At 40.2% G+C, this 18,853-nt stretch overlaps 1 protein-coding gene across 2 annotated transcripts; it reads left to right on the forward strand.

The window, feature by feature from the left end:
- Positions 1-12: 12 nt before the first annotated feature.
- spats2 (spermatogenesis associated serine rich 2) lies at positions 13-18,796 on the forward strand. Of its 2 annotated transcripts, none has more exons than XM_056422157.1 (13): positions 13-103; positions 3,296-3,494; positions 5,491-5,570; positions 7,182-7,290; positions 7,812-7,861; positions 8,148-8,370; positions 8,666-8,845; positions 9,007-9,142; positions 12,027-12,085; positions 14,291-14,400; positions 14,630-14,732; positions 15,495-15,640; positions 15,737-18,796. In XM_056422157.1, the coding sequence occupies exons 2-13, from the start codon at positions 3,473-3,475 to the stop codon at positions 15,992-15,994; spliced, it is 1,476 nt and encodes a 491-aa protein (XP_056278132.1). In that variant the 5' UTR covers positions 13-103; positions 3,296-3,472; the 3' UTR covers positions 15,995-18,796. The 2 variants fall into 2 exon arrangements, with proteins under 2 accessions (XP_056278132.1, XP_056278131.1); XM_056422156.1 differs by lacking the exon at positions 13-103 and adding an exon at positions 1,155-1,236.
- The last annotated feature ends 57 nt before the right edge of the window (positions 18,797-18,853 follow it).

Consider the following 18,853-nt stretch of genomic DNA (forward strand, 5'->3'; position numbering starts at 1 on the left):
TGCGTGTATACGCGTGTGTAAGTTTAATCGGGCGCAAAGAGGAAGCAAAACGTGCGAACCCTTTTCTTCAACTTCGGAAATGACGACGTGGATGGGTTGCCAGGTTTGTACACAATGTAATGTTACAGCTTGTTGAAGCGGGCATCGCCCTGGAATGTACTATTAACGTGGCGTATTTTGTACTGTAATTCGGAGGAGAATATCGTGCATCTTAGTTTTAGTTATTTTGAAATTAAGATGTTTACATACAAAACACACAGAGCTTTTAAACATGATGCTTTAATTAATTAAACTAACCAGCAAGAATATAAAAGTACTGCTCGCACATTTAATATATCCTATATTATAAAATATATAATTAAACTCCACTCTAGCCAATTACAAAAGTAGAATGCTGCGTTTAAATTAATATATAAGAAATAATAAACTAATGGTATCATATATGATAGCATATGTACTTTATATACAGACCTATGTTTGTCTAAACCCATTAGCCTATGTGGATTTAAGTCACCCAGAATGTTCTGGTGTCTGCTGTATAGATTTAGACCAATCTTGTTTTTCTTCGTCTCTTAAGTCCTATAACACATGCAGTTTATCCCTAAAATGTTCAGGAACATTTCTTGCATTGGGTTATGTACAATACTAAACTATTGTACTAAACGTGAGCTTGCCGCTGCACTGGGGATATAAAAAAACTATGTCTAAGACCTGAGACACAGAAGTAGAAATCTGTGAACCCAGTTTCTCGATCCTAGTTCTAAAATCAGAGAACAACTAACGCCACTTAAATAACGCCACAAAATAGGTATTTGTCACCCAGTTTTTTTTCATCCACAAAAGAAAGACGTGTACCCTTTTGTGCAATTAAGTAAGAATATTGTACTGGAGGGTAAAGTAACGTCTACAATCCTAGATGGGCCATATGTTGCAAGGTCAGCAATAATACAGACAACACACCAATTAATTAGTTATTTGTATCTAGATTGTATCAATTATTTTCTTGGTCTTTTCATATGCGAAGCTTTTGTATATCAATGGACTTGGAAACCCTCGAGTTTTTAAAACTGCATGTTAGAAAGGGAGGTTTTTTTAAGCTAACCTGGCAACCCCGACGGAGTCTAGTGGAGTAAACCATTGCCCACAGCAGACTACTTGGCATTACAGACGGCTGGCGCTGGAGTCAGTGGGAGCCTGTTTTCAGAACCTACTGTTCAGTTTTCTTGACAACACCACGTACGTATTAAGTAATATGTTTATACTAACACATTGAGCTAATCACGCATCTAATGCACGAAGCTTTATTCGTAGCGTCGCTGTTTAACGTTAAAGTTGAGCAGCTAACGTTGAGGTCCTGTTAGCTTCAACGTGAGTGACAACAGAGCGGTGACAAATAAAAGCTGTCCGCTAGCTGCGTGCTAGCTACGGATGCGTTCAATGGTCCGTGCATGTAACAGACGTGTATGGTGTACGGTGCATTTAGCTATGTTGGTGTTGAGGATGTAACGGGACATCACGGAGGTTATCAGCGCAGACAGCAGCTAATCACACAGACCTGAGGGGATGTTAGCAAGCTAACGTGAACGGAACCGCCGGACTTCAGCCTAAAAACGTTACGTGAACCCTCTCGTGCGACGCTCAGATGGAAGGCTGCTAAATATGTGCTGATTGAATAAGTCATGTTTCACAAGGATGTGTAACATTATTAGTTAATGTTAATATTAAGTTGGCCTTTGGTTGGATTGTGTGTGGTTGTTGCTGTGATTGCAGGAAACCAGGAATATCTGGAAATGTTTTTACAGCCACCCCGAGGCTTTGACAAATTGCACGGACTTTGAATTAACCTTATATTTTTCAAGATGGTAGCTAAACTGCGTCGAGCAATGACGGGGATGACTATATGATTATCTTTAACTATATAAATGTGTGTAATGTAATGGCATATTAGACCTTCAATGAAAACTGAAGACTTGTTTGAGATTGACTTTATGTTACTATGACTAGAGATGCAATTAAACTCCAGATGAATTGTTAGGTTTATAAAATGTCCATCCCAGTTTCATAGTCCAAGCTGATGTCTTTAAATATCTTGTTTTGTCAGTCCAAAACCCAAAGATTTTCACATTGATATGTAACAGAGAACAACTAAAAACGGCATTTTCTGTCATTTTGGCATTAACATAACTGTAATGATCAATCGATTGTCGTAATAATTTGTTAATTTTTTCAGACAGTTGGTCAAGTAATTGTTGCAGCTCTAACTGTGACAGAAGACCCTCTGTTTTCACACATATCCACCTTTTTTGCCAACCTCACATTTTTTTATTCGAGTGCTGCGTGCACTTGGCAGCCTCTTGAACACTCACACACCATCCCACTTGATAAACATAATGCATCCTAGTGTTTTGCACGAGCCCCTGCTGCAGTGTCACTTGTTGATTGTGCTTTTACTTCGTTTGACGTAGGTAGAGGTGTTGTGTAACAGGACTGTGTGACATGTCAAATCCTACCTAATCAGCAGGGTGTGGGTTTGTACAGCTTGTAAGTTTCACTTTTTAGGAAACCTGAGTCGGAAAAGGAAACCTAAAAGTTGGTTAACAGCTGACCTATCAACAATTGAATCCTGATTGTTGGCTTTCTGGTTGAGGTATTTTTAAGCAAACTGCACTTAGTGGGTACCTATCGTTCCTGTGCTTGTGCAACTCTCAACAGAGATGACAAGGAGGCAAAATGGCTCAAGTTTATGTTAAGTTTATAAAGCACATTTAATGAGAACAAAAGTTGGCCAAAGTGCTGTACAGTGGTAACATAACAATACAAGCCCATATAAGAAGGTTCACTTCCATCATCGGCTCCAGAGAAGGCGATGGTTTATATTATTTACCCCGTTAGGTGTAGCCTTTACGGCATTATCACCCACCACTCCTGCAGAGAACTGAGAGAAAAACGAACTACCATCCAAAGATGTGTTTCTCTATAGTCCTGCTAACATCCTCCCCTCCCCCAAACTAAATGCCGTTTTTTCTGCCAAAGACAATATTAACTACAGATTTTTTCAAGAATGCTCTGCCAGAAAGACAATAACTTATTGAAAACTGTTTTTCATTTATAGAGGAAATGGATTTCATTTGCATTCATATTTTCAGATGTTACACAAGTAGATTTTTGGTATCTGCATTTCTGGTTCATCCAGTATTGTGACAGTTTCTTTGAATTGTTTCTGTTTTCCTTTCGAGTCCATGGGGCAAAATCGTTTTCAGTTTTGTTTCTCTCTCTCACGCCCCATCTCCCACAGATTTGGATCAACTCGGTGGAGAAACGTTGTTGGCATCTTCTCTCACAAGAAAAACAAAGTGAAATTGACAACTCTTGCAGCCTTTATTTGAACACCATCTTAAGCATATTTGAAGTGTTATTACAGTCTTGAGGAAGTACCTAACCAAGTGTGGCCTGAATATTTCTGTGAGACAACATGGCAAGGAAAAACCAGAGGGGTATGTATTAACCTTTTTAAGACATTACCAAAATAAAAATGTATGTTAATAAATATGTTAGTACAATCACACACATGCAATATGTCATTTGTTTTATAAATGACTGCAGCATTTAGTTAAAGAATGTTTATGTTAGGTAAATCATAGTTTAAGATAAAATAATGAATAAACATAATTAATTTAGTCCTAACATGACAAGTGTAGTCTAACAGACTGCACTACTTTATTAAGCAATAAGGTGCGAGAGGCAGTACTTTGTCGTCAATAATGTCCACTTCAATGCGCGTTGGGCCGGCAAACCCTTAAAAAGTACATTATTGACGATAAAGTCCTACCTCGAGCACCTTTATTGCTTTTATAATACGGTTGCGTGCAACATTATCAATAGTAAGTAATAATTATGCTGCCTTTCAGCATAAAATAGTTGTCGCCACCAAACGTTGTGTAACGCGTTTCAGTAGCCGAGAGAAAATAGTCCCCGGCTGTTTTGTCTTGCATAGCAACAGTCCGAATCTGTGAATATCTTTCCAACTTTACCGAACTTTATTTTGTCGTGTCCCTGACGTCAACGGGTTTTTACAACGCCAACAAAAACATTGTTTGTGGACATGAACGCGCTTCATCAAACACCAGCACCGACTCAACGTTCAGACGTAACTGATGATCCCGCAGTGGTCTCCCTTTCCATTGCGCACAGTGCCATAGAAATCACCCCGCAGTATTTCATTCAGACCTTCTGATCTTCAGGTCTAGTTACTGGTTTCTCTTCGCACGAGGTGAAGCAGTTCATTGCCCACTTCGTTTGGCTGACAGTGTTTTTTTCGTTGCGCAACATTTCATAGGTCTCACTTTCTTTCTTATCTCTGGTAGCATGACGTCCTCCTGAAGTCTCCTCTTCGGCTAAACACTCATTTAAAGTAATTCCCCCAAAATATCAAAGTTGACACGAAATATGTTTGGTAACTGTGAAGCTTGAACTGACAACTAACGGTCACGCAAAATCAACCGTGATTGTTATTGTAAGTGCACACTGATATGTAAAGCTCAGATAAATGTAAACAGCTGTAGGACATTATGGCTGAATATAGTACACCTCGTCACTCTCAACCAATCAGAATGCTTGATTGCATCTACCTGTATTATAACAGTATGTAATGTGTATAGTTATATAAACATTGTATTGAATATATCGTACACATTGTCACAAAATGAAATCTAGCTAGTTCAGTTACTATCGGTATCGGGTGCTGATAATGCCGTGGAGAGTTAAACTAACATTAACCTACTTTCATATCAGGGAAAACGCCGTTTACGTGGCATTTTTTTCCAGAATGCTCTGCCAGCATTTTTTCGCTCTTGTTTTTGAATGGCCATCGATTAACTTTAGACTTTCCCCTGACATTTCATACACCGCTATCAGCGTTTGTTTAGTAGTTTAAAAAAGAATTGTCCTCAGACCTCTGTTAGAAAATATATTTATTTATCATACACGCTTATTATACTTGATGAAAGAAACCCCCCTGAGGTTGCTTGTCTTGCACAATGTGTTTTTGGAAGCCATCGTTGGTTAATACGGCTTCATATCAGATCATCAACATATTTTAGGCACAGAAGAGTTTATTTTTATTTTCACCTGTGCGTGCTGCTTCTGCTGGTAGCCAAAGTTAGACCAATATGCCTACATTAAACAAATGTATTTTCTTTTGTTTGATAATTCAACTTCATTGATTGACTTATGTTACAAATTAATAGATTGTAGATAAAAATGGCATTGCAAGTTTCAACTTTGTATTTGCTTTTGAAGACAAGTAGCCCCCAAAGCACAAATCTGTCATGATAACATCATTTATAAACGGTAGCTGACGACTCTTTCCAGGGAATTTCTTAAGATGCCTGGTGGTTGATTGTTTTGCAAATGATGCTCGACAATGAATTGCTAATAGGATTCAAGGCCTGAACAGACAATGGAGTTTGTTTTTTTGTGATTTTGTTCCAGACCCGTCGGGTGTGGTGTTTGACACTCGGTCAAACATGGCCATGTCCCAGGGAGGAACAGCTGACAGGATGAAGGAGAAGGTAAGAAGTAAACACGGTGCGCATTACTGGAACTGTAAAAAAAAATTACATATTAATGAATTCTAATCTCTTCTAAAAAGTCAACCATTTCCATTCTGTGGTGGTGGCTTCGCCCCTCAGCCTCAATATTCAGTTGTATTAGTTCTGCCCTCTGCACAGCAGTTTTGGCAACAATAAACCCAAGAGGGAAGTTGTCGGAGCAAGAGTTAAGTATCGCTCAAGGAAAAATGCATAGTTTTAGACATAATCTTGTCTAATGGGAGTCCATTTGATAGTCGCAGGTATTTTGATGTTCAATATATTGCTGATCAGAAATCACCTGAAAAAGGAACACCATTATGGAAACTCATGACGAGCCCTATCCTTTTAAAAACTGTTAATCTGTGATGTTTACGGCAGAGTCAGGCGACCCATCTCCAAGTGTCCCCTCAACCCGCTTCCCCCGCTCTCATTGGCTGTCGCTCCCTATCGTGGCAGCTTGTTTTACCGTCCTTCTTCGCCACTTCTTCCAGGATGTAAAGGTCCCCGACTCATGTGGACTACCATGTCCATCTCACCTGCATGCGATGCTTTCCATACTCAGCTATCCAAATGAAGAGGCTCGTAGTTGCATTAGTTTATTCCATGAAAACAAAAATATATTTAAAAAAGTTATATATTATATAGTTATATAACATGGCTCTTACACTCTATAAGAGACTCACCAAGAGGTCCAGATATTTATCCTGCTAGATATCTGTAATATGTCAGCAATGCACCAGAGGCTCATGTGTTTAAATATAGTATTCAAACACGCGAGGATTCAAACACCACAGTGCTGAGCCACTGCCGATTTTCCTCTGTTCTCTGGATTTTGTCGGGGAGCTCCAAAAATATGATTCACATAAACTACAAACGGCCTGTGCTCATGAAGTTTTTGTTTTTTTCTCTGAGCACTGGTGTCTTTTTCAATTGTTCTTAATGAGGAGAGACGGATGCAGCCGCCCAGAGAAAAGCTTCTTTTCTTTTCCTGAGCTACGTCTTTTTTTGTTTGAAAACGCTCCAAGTGCTTCTTGTTGAAAATCTTTGACCTTTTCAAAGATGCACTGGTGACCTGTCAGAAATGTAGAGAACGCTTGTTTTGGCTGTGACTTATTGATTCTGAGAGTTATGTCATACCGACATTATGACGCGGACCGAAAAGCCCATTTGTGAGAGCAGATCAGTCTGCCAGACACTGAATGCTGTTGGTGAGTTTTGTGGTTTTCCCAGAATGCGTATTGACGCCCATGGATCGTCTTCTTGCTGTCAGATTGAGCGATGACCAGCTCATCCATACAGAGTCTGAGGGTAAGCACCTCCATTTGGTGCTGATGTCTAACCCACAGACAGTATCCCAAACGGATAATAAAAAGCAAATGGCCGTTGTTAGTCTATTATACAACGGTGATTAGAGTAGTTTTATGTTGTCATAGAATTTTTTTTTAAGCGAACGGCTGTTCCTTTAAGCCAAATGTTGTTTAAAAGTCAAATGTCTTCATTGTGAATTTACACAAAATGTTGAATCATCTTGAACTTTTTGAAATTAAAATCTGTTTGTTTAATACCGTTGCGCCTTTTCTTGTGTTGCAGATCAGTGCCGTCCGCGCCGTTGTCCCGAACAAAAGTAACAATGAGATTGTACTGGTTTTGCAGCATTTCGAGAACTGTGTTGACAAGGCCGTTCAAGCTTTCTTAGAAGGTATGAAGACGTCACCGCTATGTGAAATTATGGGCCTCAAAGCCTTTTTTATAAATAATTACTTCCCCATGAAACCGATCCACTAACAACCAGACCAAAAGCATCAGCAACCGAACACCGTAACATTATGAGATACCTATTCACCACTCTACATATCAGGTGCAGCATCCTAACACACAGAACAACAGTTGGAACAATTATTAGGTCTTGAAAACCGTGATAATTATACTACATGAAGAAAAAATGATACTTTCCAGCACTACCTTGTTAGTTTACTGCATTAAAGTCAGACCTGGCATGGCGCCCACATTGGTTGTGCCAGACCTTCAGAGTTTTTCATGCATGGCATTCTTTGCATACAGAAGGCGGAGTGACATTTGCATGCCTTTTTAGTTTTGCAGGTTTCATTACACAACAAAAAGGTTGTCACACATAAGTCACACTGCTCTGTGCTCAGTGCATTCAGATATTGAGCTATTTTTGGCACTGTCGTCATAATTGTTGTTTGCTTTACACCACAGGCAGTGCAGTTGAGATCCTGAAGCAGTGGAATGTTACTGGCAAAAAGAAGGTGAGAACCTGAAAGCCTGCATCTTGAGCGTGTCTTTGTTGAGTGAGCGTAATCATGACCGCTCTATCTAAAAGAAATGGCTGCATGTGTGTAAGTGCTCTTCATTCATTGTAAACTGTGGACTCAGTGGGATCTGAATCTGAATGCCAACACTTTTATTTCAGCTCTATCTTTCTTTCCCTGTGTGCACTGAAATTGTTCTGACTCACAGATCTGATTTAAGATCGAGATCATGAGCAAAGAGAATTTGAACAAACAGGTTTGACATTGATATCTCCTTGTTCAGCCCAAGAAGAAAAAGAAGCCCAAGCCTCAGCCAGAGGCGCCAGCAGAGCCTGCTCCACCCGAGGCCGCGCTGCTTGAGGAGGGCAAGGACGAGGTGAACGGCTTTCATGCCAACGGATCAGTCATGGATGGAGAGTCGCTTGATTCTCTAAGTGAACACTTGGACTCTGCCTCCTTGGATGCAGCTGAGCTGGACTCTGAGCCCGCTACATCAGAAACCACCGGTAATCACAGCTCTGATAAATGAAGAAGGCAAAAATAGGAATGGCTGAATCATTTGTTATTGACAATTTATTTCTAGAAATGATCGTATCAAATCTCACCACTTTCTCCTCTTTTTGAATTGTCAAACATATTTATACTTGCACTTCTTTCTAAAGAGACACATTCTAAAGAGCCAAATACTCTGAACAACTTGTGGACTAATTTGACTCGTCCCTATCAAGCATTTTTTTTGTGGGAAAGTTAGTTTGGAAATAGGTACTTTACTCGTTGTAAAGTCATCCCTTCCTCTCACAGGTGCAGAAGCAGAAATTCAAGGTAGTGCTCCAAGCCCCCCCTTAAAGCAAGGCGGAAGAAATCACCAGGGTCGGAGAAACAACAGGAACCGACACAGGCTAGACACAAATTCCAATCAACCCACTTCCTCATTTCCACCCACCAATGATGAGCAAGGATCATCGGGAGTCAAGAAGATGGGTAAGACACCAAATACCTCTTCAATGTTCTGGTCCTGCATGTGCTATTTTTGAATATCATACGGTATGGTGTGTTACCAAGGCACAGGTAAAACCTAATCTGGGACACTGTGTCTTATAGCTCTTCTTCAACATGTGCCTAAATCAATGTTTACCTCTCAGCTCCCAACATTGACCGCTCTGTGAAGGACCTGCAGAGATGCACCGCCTCACTGACTCGCTACAGGATAGTGGTGAAGGAGGAGATGGACTCCTCAATCAAGAAGATGAAGCAGACGTTTGCCGAGCTCCTGAGCTGGTGAGCACGTTTCTTCATGCCTCTGGTCTTGGCTGTAGTTTAATCTTAATGTGATATTTGAGCATGTTGCAAAGTGAGGTGTAACAAAACCCGGTGAGGGCTACTTTTCCATTGCTGGAGCTTTTCCAGGGTACCAAAAGCCTTTTTAAAGAATGTAGTTATTGTATGATGGAACAAGTTCCTTCTTCATGGGTGGTACTTATCAATGGTGCAGAAACCTTAATCGCGGCGGTCCTGATTACTTAAAAACGCAAACAGAAATGCGTGGAAGAGACTTCCAAGTTCCTGAATTCATTATTATCGTATTCGTATTATCAGAATTTGATCTATAACATTTCCTCAGTCAGCTGCATGGGTCTGTCGAAGAAGAATGTGGTACCATTAACAGGACCCGTACCAGTTCCCATAATACATCTGTGGTTTGTGTGTTCCTGATTCCCCATTCAAGGGTGTGTCTCTCCTCAAAGGCATTTGTGGTGTTGCACTTGTTTGGACACGCAAGACGCGATAGACGTAGTTGTAAAGAGAAGCGCCTGAGGATGGAGGTCAAATCCTGCACCATTTGAGTCCAGGACACCTGGCCGATTGTTGCGTAAAGGGGTGCCATCATAAAAATAGAATGAGAGTAGAACAGACATTAAACTATTTGCTGTGTCCATTTGACGAGTTCAAAAGAAAATGGCGCTCAGCACTGCATTGACCCCGGATATAGAATGAGTTGGTCCCAGATGTTTGCATTGTACACATAAAATGACTGCCGCTCTGACAATCCTGCAATGTTAAAATTAATTGAAGTGGACTACTAAGACATTTTAAAAATACTATAATACCACAATTTAAAACAAACACTCAAATGTACTTTTCTGAAAGTATGCGAGTATAGAAATAAGAAAATGTACTTGCGGTCGGTCCAACATTAGTTTGTACTGTTGGGTGGTTTAATTGACTGTAAAACAATAAGTTGAATTTCATATACTCATGATAGTTTTATATAGTTAAGTAAGTTAAAAATACAATATTTCCCTCTGAAATGTGGTGGAGTTGAAAGAAGCGTTGCAGTACTTGACCTTAGGGTCAATTTGACCCCATTCAATGTTTAACCCTCCTGTTATCTTTATATTTACTGACATATTTTACCCGTGGGGTCAATTTGACCCCAGCAATTAAAACCTCCAGAAAATTATTAGAATTAATATTGTTTTCCAAGTTTAAGTGTGAGGTACTTTATGTTTGTTTGTTGACTACCTAAATAGCCTTTTAAATATATAAAAAAGTTATTTCTTATATGTTTGACAGTGAAAAACAGCCTGCGGTCAAATTGACCCGAAAGAACACCGACATTAAACATTGAATGGGGTCAAATTGACCCAAAGGTAACAGGAGGGTGAAGTCTATGTGCTTAGTTACATTCTGCTCATGAATAATTCTACTTTTCTTCTCTTCAAACCTTGATTTAAAGCCTTTTTAGTAAGAGGATCACAATAACGTAAAAACTGAAACGATGGAGTATTAATGTCTTTTACTTGGAACCATTAAATGATGCGCGTCCAATCACAATCCATGCCCTCATCCATTGTATCCTGGCCAAAAACTGCTTGATGTGGAGGGAAAGGCCACAAGAGCGTCCGGCTACTTCATGCAGCCGTGTTCGTCTTGCTCAAGCCGCAAATGATCAGCTCAAGAATCTTGAATCGAAATGTTTGGCAAAAATAGCCAGCAAAGCTCTCTGAACAAGTTTGAAACTACTGAAAGTAGAGTGACGGCTTGTTATGTCATCCAGCTGCTGACATATGTTGCTAATGTCCAGGTTTCTACTTGTAAACATGTTCAAGAAACCCCAAATACTTGCTTTAATGTTCAAAAACTCTTCATTTTTATTAAACTATCAGTCTGAATATACCTTTATTCAATCCATGTCTGAAATGCTCCATTTCAGCACATTTCTTTTTTACTTCCTGTCGGCTGATCCTGTTTACATTTACAACGGCCAAATAGGCTAAATATTGTATAGAGATCCTGACTGCTTGTTTCAAGGCACATTTTCTGAATACGGGTTGTTTATGGCTCCACAGATGAGTGTGTTATTACTTGCACAGTGTTTATATTGCTCTTTGACCTGTTTTATAATAATAAAGACATGGAAATCTCTCTTTGACAAGATGACGCATAAGGACTCCCCTTCTGTGTAGAAGGCTTCCTATGAAGACTACTCTTGTTGTTTTAAATTATGCACTCTCATATTCTCCTGTATAAACAGATTACTTTATCTACAACACTGTTGCTTTATGCGACATGTGCTGGTTTACATTACGAGCCTCTATTCCAGTGGACTTTTACTTACTCCGAGTTCTTCTACTCTTACTTGGTTTCAGTGAACCCAACATCTTTAACAGTGTAAGCTCCGCCCTCGATGAAGAACGGAGAGGAAGGAGCGCTGCAGTAAATCACACAAAACACAAACGGGACTCAAACTGTATCTTCGCATCGATGCAGAGTCTTCATGTCCACAAGCGATGCATCCGAGAATCAACAATTGTCCACACAGTTTTCTTGGCCTAGTTTAAATCAACTTTCTCCTTCAGCTTTTTGTGTCTTAGTAGCTGAGGAGGCATTAGATTGTGCTACTATAAACAAATACTAACCTCAGTGTCATGATGTATCATTTGATAATAACACTGTGTAGAACCTCCTTTCATGTATTAATGATCAACTGTTGCATTGTATTGCATTTGCTGTTCTGCATTATCATTCGGCCACTGCTGTATTTCCATTTGCTGCCTCTCTCTTTTGAATGTTTATTAGAATTCATTAATTATCTCGGTGCCTCTTTAGTAAAGTATAAGGAAAGAAATATAACTCCTCCTGCTCCTCTCTTTTTTTCTAGTTTAATGGACAGAGAAGTGACTCTCATGGGAGAAATGGACAAAGTGAAAGCAGAAGCCAGTAAGTATTTTGTATTTTTTCTATTGTAGGCTGAACGAAAGCCCTGCTTCATACATCCCACCTGGGAGCTGTTAGTATTCTTCACATATAATGAAGAGCCCTCGGGGGTGGGGGGGGGGGGGTCTGTCTCTCTCTCTCTGTGTGTGTGTGTGTGTGTGTGTGTGTGTGTAACATGACAGAGCAAGACTGCATACTTGCACAAGTAGGCCATTCTCTCTTATTCTGGCCAATCAGTGTAGTGTTGTGTGTTCCAAGCCTGGAAAAAGTGAATAGTGTCGGGTGTCGAGCGACTCAATGCTGTCTTTGTGCAAGGTGATTTGGGGATTGAGAGGAAAGCAAAGAAACTAGTATTTCTTCGACATTACAAAAGCCATGTTTCCTCAATGTGCCTTCTAATAATCTCCTCCTTGTGTTTAGCTGATGGTTTACTTTATAACCTCAGATTTATGTCGTACAATCAGCAACAAGTCGATCCCCAAAAAGATGTATTGAAGAGGACAGTTCAGTCCTTATTGATCCATGCTGGAGGTACTTGTGTTTAAGGGCTGCAGCTAAATTTGTCTTTTAATTATCGATTAATCAGCCAATTAGTTTCTCAAATAAGTGTCAGAAAAAAGGTGGTGAACGGTAATACATTCACTCAAGCACTGCAGTGCATCTTTTTTGCTGTTTTATACTCCAAATATTGTCCTTTTGAAGGCACTTATTTGACAACTTTATTTATGAGTACATTTGCTTGTTATAAATAGTACAACATATTGTCAACAAACAAATGTAGTTGTATTTTAGGTTTAGATACAACTTGAATGATTCACGGGGAAATTATCAAACTATTAATCAGTATGTTATTTAAATTAGCCCCACCATTGCCAGCATTACATTAAAGTTATGAACACGGTAATGCATCAATTTTAATTCACTATATATATATATATATTATTTTGAGTATTTCTATACTGTAGTATTGCTATATCTCAGAGTTCATCTGCCAACACTGACTTCCTTAAGACCAAGAAGACGTCTTTATATTGTTTTGTACGAATTACAATACAAGAAAGAAAAGATTAAAGAAAACATTTGAACAACTTATCAACATTGTTGATTTAACTTTGGATTAATTGTTTTAGCTTTAATTGAGGAATCTGTTGTTACTCCAGGTAATCGATTGCTCTATATAATGCCATCACGTAGAAAAAACGTTGTGAAGCCCACTATTGTGTCCTTTAGTAAGAGCAACAGACCAAAACATATTCAGTTTACCCTCATGAAATGTAACATCCTTAAATTAAAGAAGCTGGAACCAGACATTTGGTAATTTAGATAAACACTAAATTGGTAATACTGTTGGAACTTGGATTTTGTTTTCCATTTTGTTTTCCAGGCCAGAAAAACATTGAGGTTTAAAATGATGTCAGTCCGTACACTAACCGTACACACACCTTTATATTCCTTCTTGCTGCCGACTATATTGTTGTGCATTGGACACTGAGACAGGAAGCAGCTCCGATTCAAACATGCACACATTTTGATGTTACGCCCCCAGTTTCTGTAGCCAATGACTGCTGTTTTATTCTATTCCTATTGAACTGCTCACAGGTACCTTCTCTCTTTCTGACATTTCAATTCTCAGTCTAGTTGAACCATTTTACAGTTTTTTTGTTCTCCATTTATAACAAATAAAAACCTTCATACAGAATAACATCTATTTGTAAAGAGGACAAACCTAAAAGCATGAAAGACCATTCAAACCTCTAGTGTCTCAGACATCTGACTGGACCCAATGACGCTTTAGTGCCCAGAGATTCCAGGTGTTATAATAGCAGTGTACACGCTATCTCGCTTTGAAAATGTCTTTTTCTCCAAGTCAGCTGTACTTTGTACTCGTCATATCAAATGACAGCTGAGTTCTTACAGAAAACCGAAACTTACTGGGACTGCTGGGAATATCCGTTGTACAGAAACGGACTTTGAGAACTTTAACATTATTATGATTTCTATCATTTTAATAATCTGCAGCTCTACTGATAATCGATGTAATCCTTTAAATCACCGTTTAAGCATAATACCAAATATTCTCCAATTCCAGCTTCTCCATTGGCTGATTTTCTTGTATGTGACAACAAAGTCCAAAACCTGAAGGTATTCACTCTCTTGGGCAAAATAAACATATCATATCTGGTAACGATCACATTGATTTTGTTTCAGTGGCCAATTTGAACACCCGGCAGAAGAAAGCGGAGGAGCTCAGAAGGCTGACGGACAAGTCGGCATCCATGTCCGAGGAGCAGTTGACTGAACTGCGTGCAGACATCAAGGTGCTTCAACAATGCTGCTGCTCCAGTTTGGCCTCTCCTGTCTTCCTTAGTACACAGCCTCGATGGAATAATTAATCAATTAATTGTTGAGCTCCTGTTGAAAGCCTGTGTTGTCTTCTCCAAGGTGTAACACAAACTAAACGAATAATTTAAATGACAAATAACATTTAGCATTTTGGACCATGCTGATGATAATTATAATCTGTTGCCTCTTTATTTTTGTTCTCAGCACTTTGTGAGCGAGCGTAAATATGATGAAGACCTCGGGAGAGCTGTGAGATTTACATTTGATCTTGAACCGCTGAAGACCAGCATCTCCGGGTTTGGGTCAGGTGCGGTAACATTTTAATCTTTTTACTTTGTGTTCAAAGTTTCAGTATTTTATGAGGTCATATCTATAATTACAGCTGCTTGTCAGCAGACTGGAAGGACACTCACAGTGGCTAATAAACCAATTATTACATGTCATAATTGGCCAATATGTGTGCGACGGTGAATACTCTGAGGCATTGGACAAAGCCAAGGCTATGAATACAGAACAAAGCACATAGGGCACATTTTCTGTCTGCAAAACTGTTTGATTTTTATTCTTGAAATGATTTAGTGATTAAAGGGTTTCCCACCAAAACAGAAGAATATTCTAAGAATTTAAACTGTAAAATGGTGTTGTTGGTGGATCAAGCTTAACATGTCAAACTTCTACGAGGAATTTCAATTAAAATGATTTTTTTTGCAGCAATCTGTTAATTGTTGGCCTCTAAAATTATTTAAACCATCTCTATATATATTGTTCACACAATTATTATGAATGATCTCTTTTCAGTCCCACCCGTCCTATCCTAGTTCGTTGCATGTCCCAATGCGTCGGTACAGTTTGCACACGACCGTTGGAGGTGGTCCACAGTATGAGCTCGTTTTTGATTGAAGACCAAAGATTTCCCCACGTTGCTGAGACAAAAGTTGCCGGACTATTTGGGTTTTAAAGGGCCCAGTTTACACTGCTAAAATAGAGATTTTCTGGGTTTTGAAATGAGGAATCTTCCTTCAAGAGACGGTCCCATGTTGTACTGACTGCTGTGTGGTTTCTTTTACAGTTTACCATCCGCGTACAAGCTACTCAAATCGGTCCCGTTGTAGCTCCACGTCCTCTTCTGTCGCCGGCCCAAGCCAGCTGGAAACTCCTCCTCCCACCCAGACCCGAAGCCCGCCCAATGAACACCGCCCTCCACCAAACAAACAGGTCAGCTGAGGAAGCAGTTGTGTTTTCATTCAGACGAATAAAGATGTGGACTTTAGCAATGTAAATAATTCAACATTTTGATGATCCAATTCTCAGATTTTCCAAGGCAACAGGCGTACTTTCCAGGGACAAGGCTATTACTCAGGCGGTCAGAGGTATAACGGCAGTTCCTACAATGAGAGAAATGCCGGCCGTGCTAACCACCGCTACCAGAGTGACGGTGGCCCTTCTGGTCCGTCCCAGCCTTCGCGCAGCTCAAGAGGTCCGAACCATTCCTCCACCACCTCCAACAACCAAGACCGACCCTCTAATAACGGGCTGCCCCAGAGGCCTCCGCGGACGCCCTGCCCTTGACTGGAAATCCTGTGCTTAATCAAACCCACCTACTAACCACTCTCCTCCCCATGGCCTCCCCATACCCCCACTAGTCTCCCCTCTACTAACTCCTTTCAATGAAGAATAGAATACAAGTTTACATATTTCCGCCAGTTGAGCTGTAATGACACCTCTCTAAAATCTATCAATTCAAACTTCAAGAGCTCTCACTGTTCTATATTCGTTCTTCCTTTTGCTTTCCTCCCCTCCTGGTTATGGTAACGGCTTCTATCTTCAGGCCCTCTGAGAGATCTCATCGCTATGCGACTGTCGGTCTGTCGCAGATCTTTTTGCAGCAAATCTGCCAGAGACTGACGTGATTACCTGCAACAATTCGTGCACTATTGAAGTTAAACTCTTCGTGCTATTTCTGTTTTTGCGTGGTTCATGTCAGCTCTCTGATTTGAACCTCCGATTTTTGTTTTGTTGTCACCAGAACCATTTCAATGCCTTCACAATGGAAAGGGTAGTGGAAGTGCAAAAGTAGATCTAGCAGTAACAGGTTGTTGTCATTCGGAGGGGAGACGTGCAATCAACGCTACAGACTACCGTTAATCTTTACGCGGTAAGAATAATTCCACCCATCAAACTGTAATCCAGAGCTTTTTGTACGGCTGCTATAAACCATAAGGAACTTGTTCACACTCGGGAGTCGACGTGTTTGAGAGTAACTCTGAACACAGAGGAGGCCCTCGAGAAGCAATAGTTTGACATTTGAGAAATGACTAATTTGATTTCTTTCCAAGAGTTTAATAACAAGATGGATATCAGTTTCATATTTGAAGACTAATCTGAAACTATCACCAGTGAGTTTAGCTAGGCACTGAAGCAGTTTGAAACTATGATTAGGACATGCCTAATGTCACAACACCCACATTTCACTCATTAACACTTTCCATCTTGTTTCCATATTTAGTAGAATAACGTCAGTGTGAACTTGTCGTTCTGGTTGTGTGTGCCAGGCAGAGCAGCGCTAGCTGTGGCCTTTGTTTCCAGTCGTGATGAAAAGCTACGCTGGTCACTGTAGCTTCATATTTAACGTACTGACATGAGAGTCAGATCAAACTTATCATCCAACTCTTGGCAAGAAAATTAATATGCACATTTCCCAAAATGTCGGGCTGTTCCATTCCATAGTGGCTCAGATGCCGAAGCACCGCCTCCCATTGGCCGACGGGGCTGTGCGGGTGTTGGCTTGCTGTCTTATTTTGAAACAAAGGACTCATCGCCCTTGTGATGACGACGACCACAATAAAGGAAACTGTTCACTTGCTGTTCTATATTTAGTCCTTGACATTTATTCAGAAGAATTTTCTTCCACACGCACCGGTTCTCCATGTGTTCTGCACTCGGGTGGCATATTCTAGACACGCTTGCCTTTAGCCACAGAGAGACTTCACGTTTGCCTTTCTAGAGATGGTACTTGTAGAGCGGGCGTGCGGTCTTTAAATATATGCGTGAGAATAAGATCTTTTCGTCCCCCTTTTTTAATATATTTTCACTTTATCCCCTGTGAATGTAGAAACCGATGCATGCATTGGAAGGTTGTATTGATTTGTTCTCTCTGGCTGCCGAGATGCATTGAGGCTGTTGAGGTGAAGTCTCATCGTCGTGGCCACAGCTGGTGAATACCTCAATGCTGATGTTTTGACACGGCCTGCTTTCAATGAGTTTTCTCGCAGTGGTCTCTTATTTAAGGGACAGGGACCCCTGGTGAGTTCTCACCTCTTATCATCATGTAGTTGTCTCCATGCAGTCTGTGGAGCTGCGAGGCGGGAGGATAAGACCGGTTGCTGCATTTACTTCGTGTGTCGTCTTCCCTCGAGCAGTCTTTTGGAAGACATATTTTTAGTTGCTTTGTGGTTTTCTGATTTAAAGGGAGATTTTTCTTCATCGTTAAGCTTTTGTTTTTATTTGCGTCATTATGCGGGTTAATGTTGCGGAGGGAAGAGCATGAACCTTTTTTGTAGTCTTTGGTCAATTATGCTGTAATGACATATGTTTTGACTAAAAGCAAAAGTATATTTTGTGATATACGTTCAGTTCCTTTTAGTAATGAGCCAATTCGACTAGAAATCTTACTTTGACAAGAAAAAAAACTTTTCTTCGTATTCTTTCAGAGGTGATGAAGACTTTTATTGACTGGTGTTTTGGGGGCTGCAGTTTGAATTCAAAGCTGTAGGACGGATGACGCATCAGCTTTTATTCCACATATCTCCAGTCTGCCCTGGAGGTGCTGGACTCGTTCAATCATGACTCACACAGAGTAGTTGGTCTGCCTCACTTTATCCACCTTTCTTTTCTTTTACATTCCAGACTGTAGTGATATTAGGTTTTCACCAAAGATAATGATGTCCTGTTTTTGTTTTCCCCGCAGCCTGTAACGAATTCCAAAGGGATAAATCCAATGCTTCACGTATTCTTCTTCTTGATCCCACCCTACTTTATTTTCTGATTCCTGAATGTATATACATTTATGTAGCTATATAATTTTGTGCTCACATGGGGCATTTTGTATGTGATATTCATAGTAGGCATAATGGAGGTTAAACATCTAGTTCATTCCTTCCTTCAGTAGACCATGTGTCCTCCAGACAACTTTTCTGAGACAACTGTAAACTCAAGTGCCTTTTTCTTGTCTCCCACCAATTCATTGACATCTCCACCAGAGTATGGACCAAAGACATCGACTGTCTCCGACCCCCCTGTCCTCTTTCTCCCCACTCACTGAATGAAATGCACACTTTTCATTTACTACAAATAAACAGTTTGCAATACTGACTGTGTCTGTGTTTCCTAACTACTGGTATGTAATGGTGGGGTAAGCAGCCCAGGAGC

The sequence above is a fragment of the Pseudoliparis swirei genome, chromosome 9 (genome assembly GCF_029220125.1).
Source record: "Pseudoliparis swirei isolate HS2019 ecotype Mariana Trench chromosome 9, NWPU_hadal_v1, whole genome shotgun sequence".
In the NCBI taxonomy this organism is placed as follows: domain Eukaryota; kingdom Metazoa; phylum Chordata; class Actinopteri; order Perciformes; family Liparidae; genus Pseudoliparis; species Pseudoliparis swirei.

Coding starts and splice junctions, on each gene's coding strand:
- spats2 (XM_056422157.1), top strand. CDS start 3,473: ATGGCAAGGAAAAACCAGAGGG. Junction 5,571..7,181: donor CTGACAGGATGAAGGAGAAG/GTAAGAAGTAAA, acceptor CTTGTGTTGCAG/ATCAGTGCCGTCCGCGCCGT. Junction 9,143..12,026: donor TTTGCCGAGCTCCTGAGCTG/GTGAGCACGTTT, acceptor CTTTTTTTCTAG/TTTAATGGACAGAGAAGTGA.